This window comes from Eumetopias jubatus, unplaced genomic scaffold (assembly GCF_037043125.1).
Source record: "Eumetopias jubatus isolate StellerSeaLion01/CBP00866 unplaced genomic scaffold, mEumJub1_p1.0 scaffold_1, whole genome shotgun sequence".
NCBI lineage: Eukaryota > Metazoa > Chordata > Mammalia > Carnivora > Otariidae > Eumetopias > Eumetopias jubatus.
Window position 1 is genome coordinate 65,681,198 of NW_028274807.1, and position 25,046 is coordinate 65,706,243.

The 25,046-nt window shown below is 33.4% G+C and overlaps 1 protein-coding gene and 1 pseudogene across 4 annotated transcripts in view; both read left to right on the forward strand.

The window, feature by feature from the left end:
- Nucleotides 1–25,046, forward strand: part of STXBP5L (syntaxin binding protein 5L) — a 402,589-nt gene that overhangs the window by 319,114 nt on the left and 58,429 nt on the right. For 2 of the 4 annotated variants that reach the window (XM_028110658.2, XM_028110659.2), the window contains one exon: nucleotides 990–1,055. In XM_028110658.2, the coding sequence (XP_027966459.1) occupies nucleotides 990–1,055 (66 nt within the window). Of the gene's footprint in view, nucleotides 1–989; nucleotides 1,056–7,707; nucleotides 7,801–16,858; nucleotides 16,910–25,046 lie in introns of all 4 variants that reach the window. The other 2 variants (XM_088028262.1, XM_088028202.1) reach the window with 2 other exon arrangements.
- Nucleotides 20,010–21,147, forward strand: LOC114214733 (actin-related protein 2/3 complex subunit 1A pseudogene; annotated as a pseudogene).

Consider the following 25,046-nt stretch of genomic DNA (forward strand, 5'->3'; position numbering starts at 1 on the left):
ATGAGAATTACAAAACGTTTATTAACCTATTGTGCCTATCCTTGTATGTGTCAGTAGATCCTTGTATATGTCAGTAGATTGACATAATAGGATATTAAAAATAAGAGAAAAATGTAGTGTTTATTATAAGAAAGAATTTGATGCCACCAAACAAATCACTTAATATGTACTACATAACACTACCTTTATATAACTAAGTATAAGTCCTACATAACACTACCTTTATATAACTAAGTATAATAATAATTTATATAACTAAGTATAACCCTTAATGTTCCTTATAAAAGCCAATAAGCATTTCTCTTGAAAATAGAAGATTTGGTTAGGTCTTTTTAAAAACCCATTATAAGTTGTATTATTTTTGGTCTATTTTCAGGTGAAACTTAGGTCATTTATTAAAGTAGCACTGGGTGTAGACGAATCATGAGAGACTAGGGACTCTGAGAAACAAACTGAGAGTTCTAGAGGGGAGGGGTGTGGGGGGATGGGTTAGCCTGGTGATGGGTATTAAAGAGGGCACGTTCTGCATGGAGCACGGTGTTGTACGTAAACAAGGAATCATGGAACACTACATCAAAAATTAATAATGTAATGTATGGTGATCAACATAATAAAAAAAGTAGCACTGGGTGTTATATGCAAACAATGAATCATGGAACACTACATCAAAAACTAATGATGTAATGTATGGTGATTAACATAACATAAAAAAATAAAATAAAGTAGCTATTTCATATGAAAAAATAAAAAAGATTTATATTTTTCTACCATTATGTTCAGTTACTCTTTGCATATCTATTAGTTATTGCTCCTTATTTTTTCCGGTATCACTTGTTGAAACAAATGATCAGAACTACTGTCATAACATGAGACTACAAAAGTAGTTTTCACAGGGGGAAGAAAAACCTTTTTAAATTTTCAGGAATAAATAAGAATTAGCTACAAAGTGTTAGCAAAATTTATCTCACTTATTATCATTTCATTTTCAGGTTTAACTGAGCTAAATGACAGTCCAGTTCCCCTGGAACTCGAACGCTGCAAGTCTCCCACTTCAGGTAAACATGAATGGTACCTTTCAGTTTTCCAGTAATTCACTGCAGTAATCTACTGCTTTATTTTCATAATTCTTACAATGTGAAATTCATAACTTTAGTAATTGTAATATAGTTTCTGAAATTTAATCGTAAACAAATTTGACTCCAAAATCAATTAGAAATAAATGTCTTTAAAAATATTTTGGCCTCCGAAAAAATTAAGACCAGAGGTATGAGTGTAGTACTTTTTTTTTTAATTAACATATAACGTATTATTTGTTTCAGGGGTACAGGTCTGTGATTCATCAGTCTTACACAATTCACAGCGCTCACCATAGCACATACCCTCCCCAATGTCCATCACCCAGCCACCCCATCCTTCCCACCCCCCTCCACTCCAACAACCCTCAGTGTAGTACTATTAAAGACATTTTAAAGGAAGGTTTTTTACCAGAGGTAAATAATGCTAAGTAAAAATTGGTAATGTTATACAGAAATTCTGTTTTCTTATAGCTAGAGTTGAATTAGTGGGAAATGTATACTGTAGGTGCAGAGAATATGATATCATTGGACCTTAGTTGGTTCATACCTCTGGACCACAGTTTGGAAACATGTATATTCATTGATTAAAAAAAGAAATAATGATAATATGCTAGAACTAAAGCATCAAGATAAAGCATGAGCCCACTAAAATATACAAAAAATGTGAGTATAAAGATTCCTAGGATTAAGTCTTTAAGGTATGCAAAAAATGTTAGTAGTAGAAATTGTTGGGTGGTGGGATTATGAATGGTTAGCTTATTTTATTTATTTATCTGATTTTTCTCCAATGCATGTATAATAATATGTAAATTTTTAAGCACCAAAAATATCAGGTATATCTTTGATACTGAACTATAGATGTTTACATAGAGTATCAAAAATTGTTTTAATTTTTTATTTTAACTTAACACAAATGTATAAACATTTAATACCTTATAAGGAATTAATTTTGACTTTTAGAAATTCATTTAGAACTGTGACATTTCTTCAGTTTGCTGTCTTAAGAGTTGTTAGTTGTTTATCCTTATTCTTCAGGAATGTAGGCTAAGTAGAATCTAGTTGTGTCTGTGTAAATTTTTGTTTAATCATATCTATTTAATCCTTATTTTACTGCTTTATTTTAAATATGATCTCATACATTACCCTTTCTTTTGCATTTCTATTGGCACCATCCTAATTTCGGCATTTATTATTCCACATTTAAAGTATCACAAAAATATTCTAACAGGTGTCTCTGCTATCCATCTCTCACTCTTACAATTCACTTTGCAAATCATGTTGCAAAATTAATCTCCTTAAATATTACTTTGATATTTTTATGTCAGAAATCTTCAATATAAAATTCAATTCAATATTCTATATCAATTTAAGTAACTTCACTTTAAATTCTTATCCATAATCCAAATTTTAATAGTAATATAGGGTTCAAATGTCAAAAAGAAATGGAATTTAAATTCTCCCTCCCATCCTTTCCCATATATTGTTTCCATCCTTTTGAAAAATAGTTACTTTCTTATTTATCCTTTCAGTTTGTGTTTGTAAACAAACCAAAAAACATACATTCTTTTTTGCTTCGTGTTTTATACACAAGTAGTATATGCATTTCACTCTACTTTGCTTGTTTCAGTTTACTGTGTATCTTGTCTTTCCATTTGATTACATAATCATTACAGTTGTATGATATTTAATTGCATGTATGTACTATTAATTTATATAGTCCTTTCACCAATTAAAGGACACTTAGTTTGCTATCAAACTTGTCATGTCAAACAATGCTGCAGTGACCGACCTTGGTACTTTCCTCATTTTAAATTCCTAAAATTGGAGCTGCTGAGTCAGAGTATATGCCTGTCTAATCTTTATAAATTCTCCCTATTTTCCCTCCTTTTATCAATAACATCAATAAACCAATGTTTATTGGTTATCATTTTTTAAATTTTATGTCTGTTGGGAAAAAAGGATATGTCGATGTAGTTTCAATTTCTCTCTCACATTAAGTTATATCTAATACCTTTTCAACTGTTTAAGAACTCTTTAAATATTTTTTTCTGTAAATCATCTATTCATACAATTTACCCATTTTCTATAGGGCTATTTGTCCCTTTCATATTAATATTTATTGCCTCTTTACAAATTAAGATCACCCTTTTATGACATGAGATCCAAATATTTTTTCTTAATTTTGCTTGTGGTATCTCTTGCCTTACAGCAGCTTTCTGCATTCAGATATTTCTTTTAAGGATTTTCTTTATGCCCAACAATTTAAATACTATTGGAGTTAACTGCTTTTTAAAGTTTTGGTAGAATTCTCCCATCAAGTCATTTAACCTTTATAATTACTTATTTTGTATGTTCATAGTACCTGTAAAGAAAACATTTCATTAAAAAAAAGAAAAGTTTTCATTATGGAAATTTTCTAACAATGTTCAATGTAACATATGCAAAGACTGTGGTTCTTTCTTTTAGGCTATTAATAGTCAATCTATTTTTGTGTTGTTGTTTTTTTTAAACCTGAACCCAAGTTTTACTGGGTTTGGGGGGTTTTAACTTAACTTCTGCTTTTAACTCTGTTAGTTCCCTCCTCTGCTTCCCTTTATTTTGCACTTTTCCTTTTCTTGTGTGTGTGTGGTAGATGCTTAATTCACTTCTTACATTGATATTATTTCTTTATATCTATATAATAAGATTAAATTTCCCATTATATGTGCATTATATGTGTCATAGGTTTTTATAAGTTGTGATTGCATTAACAGTGTTTTCCATATGGTAGACAGTTTATTACTTTTACCTGAGTTAATATTAACTTGTAGCATTAAGTAATTATAAGTGTTGCTTTCATATTATTTAAGTCTTTCTTGTCCTTATATTTTGATTACTTGACTCAAGGATGGAGAAAAGGAGAATTAAAATACTGTACTAATAATGTGTTTCGGTTTTTCCTTATATCTGCTGTGTTAAGAATATTCATGTGTAGATATTTTAAAATATATCCACAAAAAGTGCATCTTGTACCATTAATCACCATTGTTCATTTCATATTATATCTTTTCCACCTGAATTCCACTTTGTTTACTATTAATACAACAACTCCTGCTTTTTTTACTTGGAATTTTTTGTGTACCTTGGTCTTACCTCTTTAGGAGTAAGCTTTTTTAACTGAGGTATAATACGGAATGTCTCTAGAACCTCAGAAATCTCCCTCATGCCTCTCAGCCACTTATTCCTACAAAGGTACCTACTGTTTTGACTTTGAACCATAGATTCGTTTTGTGGGGTTTAGACTCTCATATCAGTGAAAATATGTATTATTTACTTCTTTTGTTTCTTGCTAATTTTGTTCAACATTATATATATGATATTCAGTTACATTGCTGAATGATTTGTATTGCTGTGTGATATTCCTTTATGTGAATATATCTATGCATTTTATTGTTGCTGCACATTTAGGTGGTTTTCAGTTTGGGGCTATTTCAAGTAAAGCTGTTATGACCAATCTTGTAAAAATTTCAAAGCAAATATAAACTCATTTTTGTTGCATGTGTATTGGAGTGAATTTGGGGGGTCATAGGGTATGTCTATGTTCAGCTTCAGTAAATACTACTGAGTTTTTCAAAATGGTTGTACCAATTTTACTTCCATTAGCAGTGTATGAAAGTTTTACTTGTTCCACATACATCTTTCTCTCAGTAAAATTTTTAGTTTTCATTTTAGAGGTCTTGCACACCTTTCATTGGCTTTATTCCTTGGCATTTGGTGTTTTTATATTCTGTAATTTTTTATTTCTTTTTCTTGTTGTTTGTGGCTGGAATATAAAAATACAATTAATTTTGTATACTGACATATCTAGAAAACTTGATAACTTCCAATAATTTGTAAATCCTTTTGGACTGTCTATCCAATTATGCTCAGTGTTAAAATTACAGTTCTAGTTCTTATTTCTAAAGGAAGACTTTAGCTAGGATCTCCCAATACAAGGTTGAATATATGTAGTATTAGCAAACATCTCTTCCTTCTTCCCAATCTCAGGGATATGTCAATATCATAACTAATTATGATAATTATTGTAGGTTTTTAGTAGACATCTTGCTTTTAGTGTTCTGCCTCTGATGTTTCTTTTTTCATTAATGTTAGAGCAAATCTGGAAATACCATCACCACACTTCTTTTTGCAAGGCAGAATCAGGACTTCACATGCAATGAAGTAGATTGTTTCAAAGCAGGAAGGTTTTGACTACTTTGCTAGGTTACTTGGGACAGAAATGACTGGCTGTGATAAGATTCACTTGTCACTTCAGTGCCCTATTTGAGACTGGTTTGCTAGGCAGGGCCCACTTTTCTTTACTAGCAACCTTAGAATATAAATATTCATAATTGAGGACTGAGATTTCTTATTACGGCTTTTAAATCATTATAGATTTGTTAAAATATATGAAATTTATCCTTGTGGGAATAGTGCCAACAAAGTTTATTTTACTTTAAGAAAATTGGAAATATTATTTGCATATTCCATTCATTTCCCATGAAAAAAAATAGTTGTGTTATATTAAGGGGTCTTTCTAAGCCCACAATGGAGAATGTGCCCGATGTTATTCCTAGAATACCACAGCAGCACATATTCATAAAACTACATTCTGCAATCTCTTCCTATTGTAGGAATTGCTGTATCTAGATTATCAGGAAAGGTATAGTTAGGGTAAATGCAGACTTTTTAGCCCAATCTCATAAAACTAAAATGTAACTGAAAAAATTGAGTTTAAGGCCTTAACAGTAGTTTACAAAACTCATGAAGCCTATTATCTCTAAAGGTAGAAAAGAATGAAGATATAAACAATTAAAATGTTTAGATAACTTATGAATGACAAAATCAATAATATGTAATTAAGGGAAACTAGAATATATGTAATACATCTAACTTTTGAAAAAATTAAGAAAAGCAGCCATGCCTCCTAATGTCTCCTTGATTCATACACTAAGAAACAGGTCATTAGGTCTGATTAATAATGGCCATTTTTATGTTTGTACCTGGGTATATCTCCCCTTTTTCATGTATATATAGCATTTAAGAGCCAATACTATTCTTGCATTCTCTATTTTTTTTCTTAATTCAGTTGTTCTCAAATGTAAGCCTGTATCAAAATCATGTGAAGAGTTTGTTAAAACACAGAATGCTGAGTGCCAGAGATTCTAATTCAACAAGTCTAGAGTGGGGCCTGAAATTTTGCATTTCTAGCAAGTTCCTACATGATGCTAATGCTTCTGGTCTCTGGACCACTTGAGCATCATGCCTCTGTGAAAATTTTTACAATATTTTTTTCAATACTTACCCTTTCAGTATCTATTTTGTGATCTTTTCACCCCTTTAAAGTCTGATTAAAACATTGATGCAAATAGCTGAGCAAAAATGGTTGGTAATTAGGCAAGCCAGAGACCAATAATCATTTTATAACTCTGATTTCCTACATGGATCTCAAACTCCCTTTAGCCCAATAAACTGCAAGTAAAAATAGTGACGTTTAAGATTATTAAATATTTATTTGAGGATAATGAGAGAGAACAGAATAGGAATTGGGAGCTAGTAGAATCCCATTGAGCCAACCAGAAAGCTGATGTTCTTAACTGCCAGGGTAATATAAACATTTCATATTATTTATTTATTCACCCAACTATTCAACAAGTAATTTTCAGTATCTGCAGTTATGTAGATATTATGTTATCTACTGAGAATAAACTAATGAACAAAATAACATACTCCATGCCAAATGGAAATGAGTCTATCTGCAGAAACCAACATTAAACTAATAATTTTACAAATAGGTTGTTTTTCCTTAAAGCTGTGTAACCCTTTTTCACTCACCGGGTAAGGTTGTGCAGTTTGTGTACTACATAAACCTACCTCCCAAGAGGATGAGCTGGAACTAACATTCAGCCCTAGCTCCACTTACCTGGAACAGAACTACAATCCCTAAAGGAAACAGGCCCTTTGTCTTTGCACAAGGAATTGAAAACTAACCTAGCCTTCAACTATAGATTTATATCTACCCACAAGATGTGCATTTTTCTAATTTTTCCTCCTTGAAGGTGTGCCTTTAAAAATCATTTGCTCAGATGAACATCTTTTCCTAGGCTAGCATCAGGTTCTAGTACTGCTGCTACCTATATAGCCATCAATCCTTGTGATTCTCACTGTCCACAATATACAATAGACTATGCTATCAAGTTCAAGTTAAGACTAGGGTGATAGAAATATGTATCTCTATTATAATATATTTATTTAGGTATCTTTAATAAAGATACCTTTATTAAAATATCATAGAGACTAACACCACAAAATACTAACAAAGAAGTAACCAGCTCTGTTGTTCTCAAACTTGGGTTAGAACTACGTCTTATAGCCTAGCCTGAATGCTCCTTCTGTGTGGTTCTACATTTCTAGAACCCCACTACATCTTCCAAAGAAGAAATCTTCTTCCCTCCAAATAGTCCTCTGTTGGGGCAGTACTAAATACTCAGATAAAGGCACAAAATAGAGACCCTTTCAAATCGTTATTATGAAATTCACCTCTAAGATAAAACTTCTGGGTTCATTGGGCTAAGAAACTAAATGCCAATAGTCTTTTATTCCCTTCCTTTAGGACTTGCTACCAGAACTCCTGAGGCAGCACCAGGCTTTTATAGGAATGAAATACCATCTGTGAGACAGCGAAATCAAGTACATCACTTGCCAGGTGAAAGTGAAAATCTCTTTTTTGAACAAACAAGTTTTCTGTATCTCTACAATTTTCTGGATTACACAATTTGTCTCAAAAGCTTTATTCTTATTTGGGCTGAAAATATAGGTCCCCCATGGTGAATGAAGGCAAATTTCCCTGAAACAATTAAAACCACAGACACTGACTTCCTAAGATATAAAGCAGGAATTCCTAAGGCATCTGTGATTTTGAAATGTTCCATATAATTTTGATACTGTTATTTTTCTACTTTAAGCCTGAATACTTTTATCAGACCTATACAAAAATATGGGGGGACCAACAGAGAACTCAGGGAAACTTAAGAGCCAAAACGTAGAGTGGTTTTGTAAAAATTCTCCAAATTCTTCATAATACAATTAAATATTATCTATGATCACAAACTACTATGATGATCATGGAAACTCCACCAAAGAATTGCCTCAAAGGGGCAATGTTCTCTTAGAAATAGTGAGCAGAAGGGAAGGTCTTATAATCTGTTTTATGCAGAGCCATTGAATATTCGATGCTGCTCAGAGGGACCAAATCAAAATCAAACACAGGTTGTATAGCTTCCTTAAATTAGGCATTCATTACAAAATGGTTGTGAACAGATTTGCAACTTTAAGAAGAATAAGTTACCAATGTCCTAGACCCCAAATAAAGACCCCAAGGAATCTAAAAATAATTGTAATCCACAATTTCTCAAACAGTATTTTCTTTTTTTATGTAATAGAACACCCCTGTGATAGGCCTTTTTCTGAGGAGAAAACTGATGCTCAGAGTATTTAAATAAATAGAGCTACAATTTCAGCTTGGTTACATTTGGTTGTAAAGCCTATGCTTTTTCCTAGTTTTCATTAATAAAAAGAGAAAAAGAAATAGAGGAATTGCAAAAAACTAATCACAGTTGAAATTAAAGGACAGCCATGCAGTGACAAAGTTGCTAAGTTATGAAGAGAATGTTTTAACAAAGAAATTCAAAAGAACCTAAGAAATATACTTTGCATGAAACATTATAGTTTACCATTTAATTTCTGGGAAAAACTGGTTTCAAAAGTAGTTTTTAGTTCATAGAATCAACAAATTATCACATTTTGACTTTATTAAGGCTTGTTTGCTAAAAATTATAATCAATGTTGCTATAGTACTTTAAGGCAAACAAAGTATTTTTCATGTGTATTTTCTTACTCAATCCTATAGGAACCCTATAGGGTTAGTGTTGTTCTCCTTTTACACAGATGGAGAAATTATGACTAAGGAAAAATTTCATAACTTGCCCAAGGTTACCCTGCTAATAAATGGCTTAGTCTGAACCAACCCAAATCTTCAGACTTCAAGGTCCACTGATCCCAAATTATTTGTCCTCCTATTATGTGCTTTAAAAAAAAAAGAGTGTGCTGAAGAACCTAGATCTCTCTGGGAGTTTATAATTCAAGGTAGACAAGAACAGAAATAAAAGTTTCATAATCATTTAACTCTTGTCCATACAACACTAAGAAAAAGTCACTGATTCATTAACACTATCCAGATAGAAACATAATACATATTTTAATATACCAAGAAAAGTGGAGTCATGACACTAAACATTTTTTTATGCTGGGACAAATTCAAATAAGGATCCTTCTTTGCCTGACTTTATCACAGTCACTTCATAAGTGTGGGGGGTGGTAATATAGAGGCATGTAGGCCTTTGAGGTCTCTACTGTGGTATGGTGACTCCAAAATTGTGTGTATGTACTGTACCTGTATATGTACCGGGTGGTTTTGTTCTATCTTAGTTTCTAGCTTAGGGAAGATAGAGACAAATGAAATTCATTACTATGTTCCAACCAGTCAGTAAATGAATCAATACATAGATAAACTTTAAAACATTTTAATCTAAACTTTTAATTTAGTATTAGATTTATTTATTTTGCAGAAGACATCTAGGCCAACACACGTGGTATCTGCTATATCATATATAACATACATATTGTGCTGCTTACTGGAAAGGACATGGCTTTGGAGTCAGAGAAATTTGAACTTACCTGCCATTCCTATCATTATAACTTTAGCAAAGTTTCTCAACCTTAACTGTATACTAATTCCAGAACATAGATTCTCAATAATATATAGTAGTGGTTATTACATATATACATGCTGCTGAAGTGAGCACTAGTAGTGGTTATTATAAAAATAATAATGAATATCCATGGCCTAAAGAGACTGAACTTGATCTCCTTGACCATTCTAAATTTCTAATATTAGTTGTAGCTTAGCCATAACAAAGTAGAAATCCTTCACTGGAAATCAAAAGATCAATCCAGGTGTTTCTAACCAAGAAACAACTAATCAAAAGCTTTGAATTAGGAACTTCTAGCCTACCTCTTTATGTTATTTCCCATTAAAGTAGTAAGCCACATTAAGACTGATTCAGGGTTTGTTCTGTTCCTAAAATTTTGATTCAAATGTGTCACCAAGGACCTGAGGTGTGTGGGGTTTTTTTTACGTTTTTATTTTTTTTAAGTTTTTATTTAAATTCCAGTTAACATACAGTATAATATTAGTTTCAGGTGTACAATATAGTGATTCAACACTTCCATGCAACACCTCATGCTCATCACAAGTGCACTTCTTAATCCCCATCACCTGTATAACCCGTTCCCCCACCCAACTCCCTTCTGATAACCATCAGTTTGTTCTCTATTATTCTGAGCCCTGTTTGAAGCCAATACAACATCCCTCAGATGAACCAGGCTGCACTTTCCATTGACTTTGACTTGAATTAAGAGTTAGGAAAAAAGCAAGTGAATATACAAGTGATTGAAGGATCTGATGCACTGAAGATACATGAAACCCCCTAGGCAAAATACTGTTGTAATGCCTGAAGTTCTGTTCATATTTAGGGCTGAGCATATGACCTCATTCTGTCATAAGCTATGCTAAGCCACCAGACTACCCTGCCTCATTACTGTAACCGAGCCTGAATTTGGAGGCAGAAAATCTAGAATAGAGATAAATAGTCTTGCAAAGGTTTATAATCTGGTGCTCTCATAGGGCTTGGCCATCACCTGACCTTTAGGCCTGAATTTATTAAATATTAGTATGTATTTTGCCATCAGCCAATCACTTCATTCATTTGCATCATCTTTGATCTCTTATACCATCCTACCTAATATTTTCTAGGTAAGTCAGAAGGTGATAGATGTGATTAGGTAAGTGATTAACACTATCTATGAGGATGCTTTCCTGTGAATTTTTCTAACTCAGTTTTATTTAGATATAATTTACATAGGATAAAATTCATCTTTTTAGCATACAGTTATTTTATGGTTTTTTTTCAAAAATATACGCTATGACATGTTTTTTTTAAATTTTTTATTGTTATGTTAATCACCATACATTACCTCATTAGTTTTTGATGTAGTGTTCCATGATTCATTGTTTGTGCATAACACCCAGTGCTCCACGCAGAATGTGCCCTCTTTAATACCCATCACCAGGCTAACCCATCCCCCCACCCCCCTCCCCTCTAGAACACTCAGTTTGTTTTTCAGAGTCCATCGTCTCTAATGGTTTGTCTCCCCCTCCGACTTACTCCCCTTCATTCTTCCCCTCCTGCTATCTTCTTCTTTTTTTTTTCTTAACATGTATTGCATTGTTTGTTTCAGAAGTACAGATCTGTGATTCATCAGTTTTGTACAATTCACAGTGCTCACCATAGCACATACCCTCCCCAATGTCTATCACCCAGCCACCCAATCCCTCCCACCCCCCACCACTCCAGCAACCCTCAGTTTGTTTCCTGAGATTAAGAATTCCTCATATCAGTGAGGTCATATGATACATGTCTTTCTCTGATTGACTTATTTCACTCAGCATAACACCCTCCAGTTCCATCCACGTCGTTGCAAATGGCAAGATCTCATTCCTTTTGATGGCTGCATAATATTCCATTGTGTATATATACCACATCTTCTTTATCCATTCATCTGTCGATGGACATCTTGGCTCTTTCCAGTTTGGCTATTGTGGACATTGCTGCTATAAACATTGGGGTGCACGTACCCCTTCGGATCCCTACATTTGTATCTTTGGGGTAAATACCCAGTAGTGCAATTGCTGGATCATATGGTAGCTCTATTTTCAACTTTTTGAGGAACCTCCATACTGTTTTCCAGAGTGGTTGCACCAGCTTGCATTCCCACCAACAGTGTAGGAGGGTTCTCCTTTCTCCGCATCCCCACCAACATCTGTCGTTTCCTGACTTGTTATTTTTAGCCATTCTGATGGGTGTGAGGTGGTATCTCATTGAGGTTTTGATTTGGATTTCCCTGATGCCGAGCGATGTTGAGCACTTTTTCATGTGTCTGTTGGCCATTTGGATGTCTTCTTTGGAAAAATGTCTGTTTATGTCTTCTGCCCATTTCTTGATTGGATTATTTGTTCTTTGGGTGTTGAGTTGGATAAGTTCTTTATAGATTTTGGATACTAGCCCTTTATCTGATATGTCATTTGCAAATATTTTCTTCCATTCTGTCGGTTGTCTTTTGGTTTTGTTGACTGTTTCTTTTGCTGTATATACGCCATGACATTTTAAAGTAACAATAATTTCCTGACAATTTGCCCAGAATCTAACAGAACTAAGATCATAAGAAATCAAACTGTTTTAAGTCTAACACTTTGTGTAGCAATATTCCCTGCCCTACAGCTGGATTACCTATGGCATTATTTGCTGTATTGTTGTCTATGAGCTAAGACAGGCAGTTTTTCAAGGTGTGAAGGATGAAAGATACTGTTCTTGAGAATGCACAGGATTTAAAGAGATTTGTATGGAAAATAAGCCCATGATGAATTAAGTGTATGACACCACTATTGAAAAGACAGTGGACTCTTAGGAAGTACTACTGTGCAGAGCAAACAAATGATAGTACTATATAAAATTGGAGACTATCTCAAGTATTCAGTGTTTAATCAAAGGCACCAAATTTTAAATAGGACATGTTGCCCAGATAAGTCATTTCTGATATAGAATACATAGAGTGACAATATTTTCTTGCCAACTAATAATAAAAACAGCTAACATTAAATGCTTATTAGATAATCACACAATGCTAATTGCATTGCATACATTCCCTTAATTAATGTTGATGAGGTCCCTATGAAGTAGGGACTATTATTATTCCCATTTCATAGAGAAAGGGACACATACTCTTCCTGAGATTAAGTAACTACTAGCCCAGTATCACTCAGCTGGCAAATGGTTGAGTCATGATATGAATCCAGCTCACTTGTGTTCTGGATCACTGGGCTTCACTTCATCAAATACCAGGAAACCTGCCTTCTTAGAGAAGAGCAAGTCTTTATAGAAATTTACAGAGGAGAAAAAAAGGCGTCTAGCCTCTTCTAACAGGGGTTTTACTGTCCTTATAACTACCACATTCCATTCAAAATTAGGAAATATAAGATCAATGATATAATATTTTTTTACTTAAAGGAACCAAAAAAGTACCTGTCAACTCAAAAATAAATATAATAATCAATTTTAAAAGCTCATCAAAATGTTATCTATATCTGTAACTGTATCTACATCTAATTTAACAACTGTGGACAATATGGTCTCTCGTGTGAAAAAATCTGAGATTCATCTCAGGAAATACTTCTTGTGGAAGAGTCCCATGTAAAAATCCCATAGGTTGATTAATATTCGTAAAGTATTCATAAAACCATAAAATGTTACTTCTCAAAATGTGATCTGCCAACTCTTTGTATCAGTATCACCTTCTTAAAAATTTCTGATCTATTGAGAGTACCTGGAGGTGGCCCCTAAGTCTCTGCAGAGGCTTTAAGATCTGGCATGTGAGAGCAAGAATCATTTGCTCTTTATTGCTCCAGAGGTTAGAACTGGAAAAATTATAAATGGTAAAAGAAAGTAATTTGAGCTCATATAGAAGGAAATTTTAGAGCAATATAGCAACCCAAAATTGGATTTTTTTTTATAGGTTTAAAGGTTTCTATCAGAACTATTTAAACAGATAGGATATCAAGAATGTTGTAGGGGAAATAGTTTCACTGAATAGGATATTGGAGTAAATGACCTTTAAGATTCCTTTGAGCCAAGATTCTCTTTTTTGTGCAATGTGCTGAGCCACTGAGTAGTGAGAAGTTTCTGTTAACCATTTTCTCCCCTTCAGCTAACAATATGTAACGACAGTGGTGCATATGCTTTAGCTTAGAGAACAGTAAAAGTGAAGAAATTCAGAGAGCCACATTCCCAGGGGCACATTGCAAAGGTTAATACGTATTGTTTCCATTCTGCACATTTCCAAGACGAATTGCCTCTTACTACCTCTTACCTTACTCATCTTCCAACCCAAATTCCTCAAATGTTCATGTGTAACATATTTCTCTAACACTTAAACATACTTTCTCTGTCTGCTTTGTCCTCTTCAGAATAACTCCTCAACCCTATCTTTTGATATTACTGTTTTTTTTAACATTTATTTAGCAAACACTCATCGTACACCTACTGTATGTCAGTGCTTTATCAGGTATTGGGAGTACAACCCCCACTTTTGGAGAACTCAGTTTCAGTATGTTAATGAGGAGTGAAAAAAAAATCAGGTGTAATGAAATGTGTTAAGTGTAATAAAGGAAATGTGCACAAGGGCCTATGAAGGTTAAGATAATGGCACCAGGTGAAGCCTTAACTTTGAAGCTACATTTAGAAAGGTGGTGATTTTTGAGGAGTCTCGAAGAACAAGTAAGAATTTACTAGGTATCTGGACACAAGGAGCACCACCACCACCCCCACCCACCACCCAAAAAAAGTGTACTAGCTGGGCAAATGAGGAGAATCATTCTGTGCATGAATATATTAAAGTTCCCTAATTAATTCCACTATCAAATCATTTCCTTTCCCTCCCTCAGTTATACTATTGAAGATGGGGTTTGTGAGGGGACCCCAGTTTTCAGGCTTTCTAGAAAACCAAAAAGAGGCAACAAAATGGAGGAGGGGATCCAAAAAACTAGAGCAGATTTGGGAGCCAGAGTAAGTTAGATACTAGAATATAGGATGTGAATTTTCCATCAAAAAGAATAGTTGGAAGTGGGAGGCATGTGACATTGTAGTCTTTGTCCTGCTTATGTATCTGGGCTTACCAATAGGCAGGAACTGTTTGCCCTCTTTTTGAAAACATCTTTGTAATCCATTTAAAAATAATACTATATAGATATGTTGAAATACCATATTTTTTGAAAGATTTATTTATTTGAGAAAGAGAGAGAATGAAAGACCGGGGGAGGGGCAGAGGGAGAAGGAGAGAAAATCCACAAGCAGATGCACCGCTGAGCAGGGAGCCCAATGGGGGGCTCGATCCCAGGACCTGAGATTATAAACTGAGCCAAAACCAAGAGTCTGCCACTTAACTGAGTGAGCCACCCAGGTGCCCCAAAATACCATATTTAAAAACAAAATAGAAACAAGATAAATTGTGATACAAATCCTTCCATTAGTTATCTAAAAAATTAAAGATTATTCTAAATACTGAACATACCCCACTCCTTCAGTTCATCTGAATTGTGAATTTACAAAATATATTTGCAACCTCTTATGAAGCATATTACGTATATTTAGTTTGCCATATTTTGATATAAATAACTTTCTCTTTGTGCTAATTCTAAACCCAAATTACTAAAATTTGATTTCTTGGTTGTGCCTTAATCTTAATAGAATTATTTTTAATGTCTTTATAGCAACATTTGCCTGCTGCTATTATTTTTATTAGAATGATAATACTTAGGTTTCCTTTTACAAGTAGTTTAGCATGGAATATAGTAGTCAGCAAAACACAGTCCGTAGGCCAAATCCAGCTTGCCACCTATCTTGGTATGACTTGTGAAATAAGAATGGGTTTTTAATTTTTAAATGGTTGGGGGGGAATAAAGAGACAATATTTCATGACACATAAAAAATATATTTAAGTTTATAATATATTTAGGCCTTCTAAAACCTGTTATAAAATGTATTCCAATCATATTCCAGTAGAAACATTAAAGACAGTATCAAGAATGTTATTTGACAGATTAAGCTACAAGATTAAGCTATGAATTGATGAAGGGATTCTTTTTCAAAGTTATATTATTAGGTAGCAAAATTCAGAAATTTGTGAGCCAGGTTTTCTGATTTTAAATTGAATATTCTTTCTACTCTGTTATCTGCATCTTTATTTTACAATAACTTTCTTATTTGTAAAGAAAAATCACTCATTAGAAGGTATAAGTTAATTGATGATATCAATTAGAGTCTTAAAGTATTGACAGAAAAGATGTCTAACATGATTTCCCCTTATGCATTTCTATGATAACATGCATTTCAGCTAAATATTTTGAGATACCCAACGTGAAATCTTTATTAACAGATAAATAATGAGTAACGATTATAAATAAATTATAGGTGTTTTCTTGGTCTATTCATACATTTTCTGATAGCTTGATTTATAATATAATTAAATTCATTTTCAAATATTTTTTATTTTCAAGGTCTTATCTACTGAATTTAACATTGTACTATTCAATATGAAGTCATTTCATCTGCCATTGGCGTGGTTTCCTTTACTATATCATATACACCTATAATAGAATTTTCTTTCTATTTTAAAAAAATGTTGAGAGTTTTATCATCAGTTTTTACCCTTATCAGTTATTTATGAAATGAGCTCATGCATTTGTTGCAATATTTCTTTACCTATTAGATTGATCTGAAATGGATTTTTGGTTCTTCCCAAATTAAAAAAAATCACTTCTCATATCACATGTGAAAAAAATTATGAAAAGATATACTTTAATTATTTACTGTAAGAACAATTGCTTCCCTCATGTTTCTGTTTGCATATTAAATATTTACTACTGAATGACAACAAACTAATATCAGATAGTATTTCTGCTTCTATACATGCTCACTAAATATAATGCTTATCAGGATTTAATAATTATACTGTAAAACAACTGTTCCCCCACACTCCTCTTTAATTTTATATAATTAACAACTGCCTCTTTCCTTTTTCTGTTGTTTCAGTTAAAGGATCAAGAAAGTTAAGTCTGCCAACAGATCTTAAGGCTGATCTTGGTACGGTACGCCAACAATTTTAAGTTTTCTTATATTCATTTGGCTGAACATTTTTACCAACCAGTCCATGAATAACAAGTTTCCTAGATGGCAATGTTTGATGGCTTTCCAAAAAGGCTTTCTTAAAAATCACCATACAGTTCTGTTGGCAGCATTCAACATTTCATTTGTTAACAACCATTTTACAAAATTGTTTGATAAATCATTACACACCAAAATATATAATGTTTCATTTCTTTTTAGCATGAAAATGTTTTTGAACATTGAAATCATGCATATGGACCCTACCCTTTGTGACTGTAATCATGTAAATGAGCATCATTTTTTTCCCCAGAATTATTTTCCCTATTCTGTATATTAGTATTATTTAGAATTAATGCTATATAACAACAACAACAAAAAAATGCCTGATACATAAAAGAAAGGAGCCCTAGCTTTTTTTTAATTTTAGAAAAGTTACAGAAAATTTGATTCACTTTTAGTTTATTGTGGGGGTCACAGGCTTATTCATAATTCAAACTCTGAAATAAATAATGCTTTATTAAATAGATCTTCATAAATTTTTCCTTCAGAGCTTTTATCTACTTGTTCCAGCATAGGTTGTTTTTTTTTTTTAATTTAATTACCTTTGCTTTCATCTCCTTTGTTCTAACTTAAAGCCATAGCATTAAATCCTGCTAATGTCATGGTTAAAACAACAAAAATACAGTAATTAGTCTTTGCATTATATTTTAGAGTTTACAAAGCTGCTTCTCATATACTATTTTACCTGATTTTCTTAGCAGCTCCTTGAAGTTGCTCTTGCTATTCCCAATCTTTTTTTTTTTCTCTTCAGAGAAGAAACATCATGTTAATAAATGATAAAGGTTTGAAGGGAGGTCATAGAACATGTTACCCAAAGTTTATAGAGCATATTCACATATCTCAATCACCTCATTGTATCTAAATTAAATAACTGTTAAACAAATAATTTATTACATTTAATATCTAATTACATATAATCATATGAATTTGATTAATTCATGTTTTATAAATGCAAAGCACTAACATACTAACATATTAGTATTATTAATTCAATATTAAAGAAATTGCTATAAATTAGTATTTTACCATTATAATTGATAATGGACGTAAAAGAAGAATCAACATTATAGTTCTATTTATTGACCTCCCATAATGTGTCAGATACTATGCTAAATGATTTGGACATATTGCCCAAGACAAGGTAGTTGATATTGTTCCCACTTTACAAATGAAGGAAGAAGATTCCCAGCCCACTTCTAGATTTATTAGAAATAGCAAAGAAAGCTATTAGTTATAATTCCAATCTGGAGATCAGTTAGCATAGTTGTTATTAATAAACATTAACAAACAATTTCCACAAATATTAGTCTCTCAAAGTCTCCAGTTAGTCTCTCAAAGTCTCCCTCCCAACAGCTTCATTCTCACTATTTTCATGCATACTTTGAGCAAAGATGAATTATGAAAACTCAGATATATATAATATTGTCAAGTGCTTGTCACTTTACTAAAGGATTTTTGCACTTAAAAGGATTCACAATAAAATTTCATTAAATCTCTAAGTATGTTCATGTAATTTCATTTAAAAAAATGAAATTTCCAGAAAAAGTCATAAGGCTTCTGAACAAGGATAAGTATCTATATAAATGTAAATTCTGGCATATAAAATCTTGGTGTAAAATGTACCTGGGTTGCTTGTAACATGCTTTAGGAAGATTATTTTCCAGTAGTATATAATTAATTGGTGAAGGAGGAAGATTTGAAGCTATTGCAGAAGGGCAAATGAGGGCCTGAAGTAAAATAACAACAAAGAAAATGAAGAGAAAAGCAGTCCCCATGGGAGAATTTACAACTGATGGGATTACAGTCAGTGTAACAGGGTTGGTAATGCACAGGAAAAAGGAGTCAAGAATGACTACAAAGTGTTAAGAATAGTTCTCATGGAGAATGCCTGGTTTGAGAGGAAAGGAGAATGAGTTTGAGTTGCTACAGGGACATCCATGTTAACCACTCAGTAAGCAATTAGAAATTATTGATAACATTCATTTATATCAAGGTATTAGTGACTGTGTACATGAACTATTCACTGAAGACAAAGGAAAAAAAGGACAAGGTATTGGAGAGCTTTAGATACTAATGCAACTTCTTTGTTATAATAATCCTTAGCTAAAGAACAATATAACAATAACAGTAAAATAATAGTAATAGCAGCAAAAACCTCATACAGTGGATACTAATGCAGTTAGAACCCTTACATAGTTAGCATTTTATGCGGTAATGGCCAAATTCATGGGAAATTGCTTTATACTTAACATTTTTACATTTAGTGGAAAACTATCTTGTTTCTCATTTTTAACAAAAAAAATAGACTTTTCTTTTTCCTAACAATATTTTGAATTAAAAACCTAAAAATGAATTTTATAGAATTCAAGCCTTGAGTTTACATAATCCAGGGGCTGGCACATAACATTATGAATATATTGTTATAGATGCAACATAGAGTACTATAAATGAAACACAGGCCCCCATAAGCCTTTAAAAAATATCTATTACAAGATGAATTCCAGCCAATGAAAAGATGCATGGAGAGGCCATGGTCAAAGAACTGTAGTGATTATTTAATTTATTTAAGTGTAGAACTAAAGTCAAACAACAGTGGCAAATATGATTACAAAATAGAATAAACTTAAAATCTGTTAACAATATAGAAACAATAGTGAAATTTTAAAATTGAGAGATGGAATGTAGAGAGGAGGATAGAGTTGCCAAAAAGAGAATTCTATAACTAAATTTGGTGATTAATTGGTGGTAAAGTGAGAACAAAAACAAGCAGAGGAAGAATTGCACTAAATTCACTTTTCATAGGGGAAATAAATGATTATGCATAGATAACAATTTAGGAAGAAAAATACATATTTGAAATAATCACTAGAAAAAAAGGTAAAATACCCCAAAACTTAGGCAAAGGATAATACATATTAAAAAAAATTAGGAAGATACAACCCACTAAGGTGGGATAGTAGAACAGAGTTCTACTCTGTTCATGGTTGACTGACCACAGTCTTCAGATTCTCTGTTCATGTTGACTGACCACAGTCTTCGAATTCTCCACTTTGAGACTCTCAGAACTGCCCAGATTCTAGCTTTCTACCTTTTGAAAAGACCAAGAATATTGTCACCGCTACAGCTTTTTACTAGAGTCAATCACTTGTCATGCCTGGAATACTCAGATTGCCTTTAGCCATAATACCCAGAGTTCACATTTGTAAGAAGAATGAGAGCCAGTGGGTGAAATCTCATGAACTCCAGGAGCACAATGGACACATCACAGGTATTTATTGGTCTTTCAAGAGTGATCACATTGTCTTTTGCCAGAGCCAGAAAGATGGTGTCTGGAAGCTAATCCTGATCTTCAGAATTAATTATGTAGCCCTTTTTGTGAAGTGGTCCCCTCTAGAGAACAAATTTGCTGTGAATAGTGAAGCACAATTCATTTCTGTTTATTACTTGAGCATGAAAATGGCAAGTGGGTAAGCAAACACACTAAAAGTTCCTTGGTTTGGATTGGCATCCCAACAATGTTTTCCTGGCAGTAGGATTATGTGACTTCAAATGCAGAGTGCTTCTGTATACATTAAAGAAGTGAATGAAAACTAACCAGTATGCCATAGGGCAGCAAGATGCATTTTGGTTAGCTGATATCAGTTCAGTGGTACTGGAAGCTGGATCTCAGCTTCACCTTCTCTGCCAGTGGGAGCTCTGTGGCTTAGGTCAGCCATGACAACATATGTGCCTATTGCTGATGCCTCAAACGGTGTTCAGGTTTCATCTGAAAACAGTTGCTGCCACTCCTGAATGCTGAATGAATTATTTGTCTCAGATAACACAGCATTGTGTAGCTGCCAGCCATGATTGCTACCCAGTGTTCTTTAAGTAAGATGACCATGGCTCCTTGACTTTAGTCTCCAAACTGGACAGTCCAAAACACAGCATCCAGCACAACAGGTTAGCTATGGAACACTTCCAGAACATGGACAAGAGAGTCACAACTGAGTACTACGTCACAGCCTCAGATATGCTGTACCAGAATTGATAGCACTACTCAAGTGGACAAGCAAGATTACTGGAAATTCTGACCCACAGGAATTAATGGAGCCATGACAACTTGGGATTTCAAAATCTTAGAATCTTCTATCCAAGCCCTTCAAATAATCTGAAGCTGACTGAACCTCTTTGACCTAGTATGACAAACAGCAATTGACTTCAGGTCTGTCATTTGCTTGATGGTGAGGAAAACCAACAACAAGGAAACAATGAAAACATGTATCATGCAAGTATCATTTGTATGTTTTGTTTAAATATCATTGGCAAAAGTGTTGAATGTTTTTAAACATTCATCTTCTAAAATTTTTATTTTTTTGCTGTTTTATTCCATTCTTGACCAAAGCTGCTTTTAAGCAGTTCATTATGTAAAACTTACATTAAGAGGGGGAAAGAGGTGGTATGTAAATTGTCTCCTAGAAAATTAAGTAAAAACAATCAATATGTTCTTTAAAATAGAACTAGGACGAACTATCTCTCATGTCAATAGGTGTAGTAAAATAATTTGTTTTTTATTATAAGAAAAAGACTTTTCAGCATGTGTCACATAACAAAATCCAACAAGAGAAACATCTAAAGCAAGGTGATTGAAAGGTTAGTACTAGGGTACTAATATCCAAGTTGAGTTCAAGACAAAATACATTAAATTAGAAGAGTGCTTATATTTGTAGTGATGAAATGTACATCCACAATGGTGTTATACACAACTAATGAACTGTTAAACACTACATCAAAAACTAATAATGTACTATATGCTGGCTAACTGAACATAATAATAAAAAAAGAATGAATGAAAATAAATGACATAAAATTCATGAAATAGAAGTGTAAACAGAAAAAAATAATAAATCAAGTAATGTGGATTAATCAAAAACTAACAGAATAAGGAGAAATAGAAATGCAGTAATAATGAGAGATTTTAACATAATATAATGACAACTCAACAAAAAAGAAAGAACACTGAGGAAAAAAGAAACAAAGTTTACATGGAAGATTTATTTAATATATCTTGAACTTTATACCTTAAAGGTGTTATTTTCAAGTACCCATTGAAAAATTTACAAAATTTAAACCTATATTAAAGCCACAAGAAAACCTCAATACTTAAGAATAGAGGATTTCAAATCATATTCTTTAACCACAAATTAGTGACATAAGAAAAACAAAAAATAGAAAACAAAAACAACCCCTAAAACCTGGAGGATTTTAAAACCTCACATATGTGAGGGCCTGGTTTCTAACTAGATCAGTAGCAAGACTTTTGTTTCGTATCTCTAGTAATATCATGAATCAAGAACTCTGAAAATTATAGACTAAGGATCTAGAAGCTAGAGGAGAGCAACTACAAAACTCCTACAGTAGAGAACAAAGAAGGGAAGGTAGAGAAAAATTTCTGGGATGCTACAAAAGTCAACAAAAAATTTACCATAACAATTCATTCTAGTTGAAATTAATTTTATTAAAAGAATTATAAAGACTTTTCATTCTCTTACACCATACACAAAGATAAACTCAAAATGGATGAAAGACCTCAATGTGAGACAGGAATCCATCAAAATGCTAGAGGAGAACATGGGCAGTAACCTCTTCAACATTGGCCACAGCAACTTCTTTCAAGACACATCTCCAAAAGCAAGGGAAACAAAAGCAAAAATGAACTTTTGGAACTTCATCAAGATAAAAAGTTTCTGCACAGCAAAGAAACAGTCAACAAAGCTAAGAAACTACCCATGGAATGGGAGAAGATATTTGCAAATGACATTACAGATAAAGGGCTGGTATCCAAGATCTATAAAGAACTTACCAAACTCAACACTTGAAAAACAAATAATCCAGAGTTGCCTGGGTGGCTCAGTTGTTAAGCGTCTGCCTTCGGCTCAGGTCATGATCCCAGGGTCCTGGGATTGAGCCCCACATCGGGCTCCCTGCTTGGTGGGAAGCCTGCTTCTCCCTCTCCCACTCCCCCTGCTTGTATTCCTGCTCTTGCTATCTCTCTTTCTCTGTCAAATAAATAAATAAAATCTGAAAGAAAGAGAGAGAGAGAGAAAGAAAAAGAAAGAAAGAGAGAGAGAAAGAAAAAGAAAGAAAGAGAGAGAGAAAGAAAAAGAAAGAAAAAGAAAGAAAACAGAGAGAGAGAGAAAGAAAAGAAAGAAAAAGAAAGAGAAAGAAAGAAAGAAAGAAGAAAGAAAGAAAAAGAAAGGAAAGAAAGAAAAAGAAAGAAAGAAAGAAAGAAAGAAAGAAGAAAGAAAGAAAGAAAGAAAGAAAGAAAGAAAGAAAGAAAGAAAGAAAGAAAGAAAGAAAGAAAGAAAGAAAGAAAGAAAAAGAAAGAAAGAAAGAAAGAAAAAAAGAAAAATAATCCAGTCAAAAAATGGGCAGAAGACGTGAACAGACACTTCTCCAAAGATGACATACAAATGGCTAACAGACACATGAAAAAATGTTCAACATCACTAGCCATCAGGGAAATACAAATCAAAACCACATTGAGATACCACCTTACACCAGTTAGAATGGCAAAAATTAACAAAACAGGAAACAACAAATGTTGATAAGGATGTGGAGAAAGGAGAACCCTGTTACACTGTTGGTGGGAATGCAAGCTGCTACAGCCACTCTGGAAAACGGTATGGAGGTTCCTTAAGATGTTAAAAATAGAGCTACCCTAGGACCCAGGAATTGCACTACTAGGTATTTACCCCAAAGATACAGATGTAGTGAAAAGAAGGGGCACCTTCACCCCAATGTTCATAGCAGCAATGTCCACAATAGCCAAACTGTGTAAGGAGCCAAGATGCCCTTCAACAGATGAATGGATAAAGAAGATGTGGTACATATATACAGTGGAATATTACTCAGCTATCAGAAAGGATGAATACCCACCATTTGCATCGACATGGATGGAACTGGAGGGGATTATGCTAAGTGAAATAAGTCAGGCAGAGAAAGACAATTATATGGTTTCACTCATATGTGGAACATAAGGAATAGCATGGAGGACCATAGGGGAAGGGAGAGAAAACTGAAGGGGGAGAAACCAGAGAAGGAGATGACCCATAAGAGACTATGGACTCCAGGAAACAAACTGAAGGTTTCAGAGGAGAGGTGGGTGGGAGGATGGGGTAGCTGAGTGATGGATATTGAGGAGGGCATGTGTTGAGATGAGCACTGGGTGTTATACACAACTAATGAATCATTGAACACAACATCAAAAACTAATATGTACTACACATTGGCTAAATGAACATAAATAAAAGACATTTTAAAATAAGACTTTTTAGGATGCTTAAAGAGCGATAAAAAATAACTAATTTTTTAAAAGATTAATAAATCATGAAGCTAAAGCAAGCACAAATGAAAAACCAGTTAAGAATCTTGGATAACAATGGGGGCATCCAGGTGGCTCAGTTGAGCATCCAACTCTTGATTTGGGCTCAGGTCATGATCTCAGGGTCCTGGAATTGAGCCCCACATAGAATTCTCTGCTCAGCGGGGAGTCTGCTTGAGAGTCTTTCTCTCCCTCTACTTCTGCCCCTCCCCTCCATGCTCTCTCTCTCAAATAAATCAGTCTTTTTAAAAAAAAAAAAAGAATCTTGGATAACAGTGAACAAATAGAGACCGTCAGTAAAGAAATAGAAATTATAAAAAGGAACCAAGTAGAAATTCTGGAGCTAAAATTACAATAGCTAAAATGGAAAATTCACCAGAAAGGTTCAACACCAGATTTGAATAGACAGAGGAAACTGGCCAACCTGAAGATAGTACAATTGAAATTATTGACACAGAAGGGCAAAAAGAAAGCAAAGGAAAATGAATAGAGATTAAGGGACTTCTGAAACATCATCAAGCATACCAACATATTATGGGAATACTTGAGAAAAGAAGAGAAAAAGGAGAAGAAACAATATTTGAAGAAATAATAGTTGGAAACTTCTCTAACTTGAGGAAAGACATGAGCTACACATCCAAGAAATTCTTCAAATTCCAAATATAATAAACTCAAAGACATACTCATTTG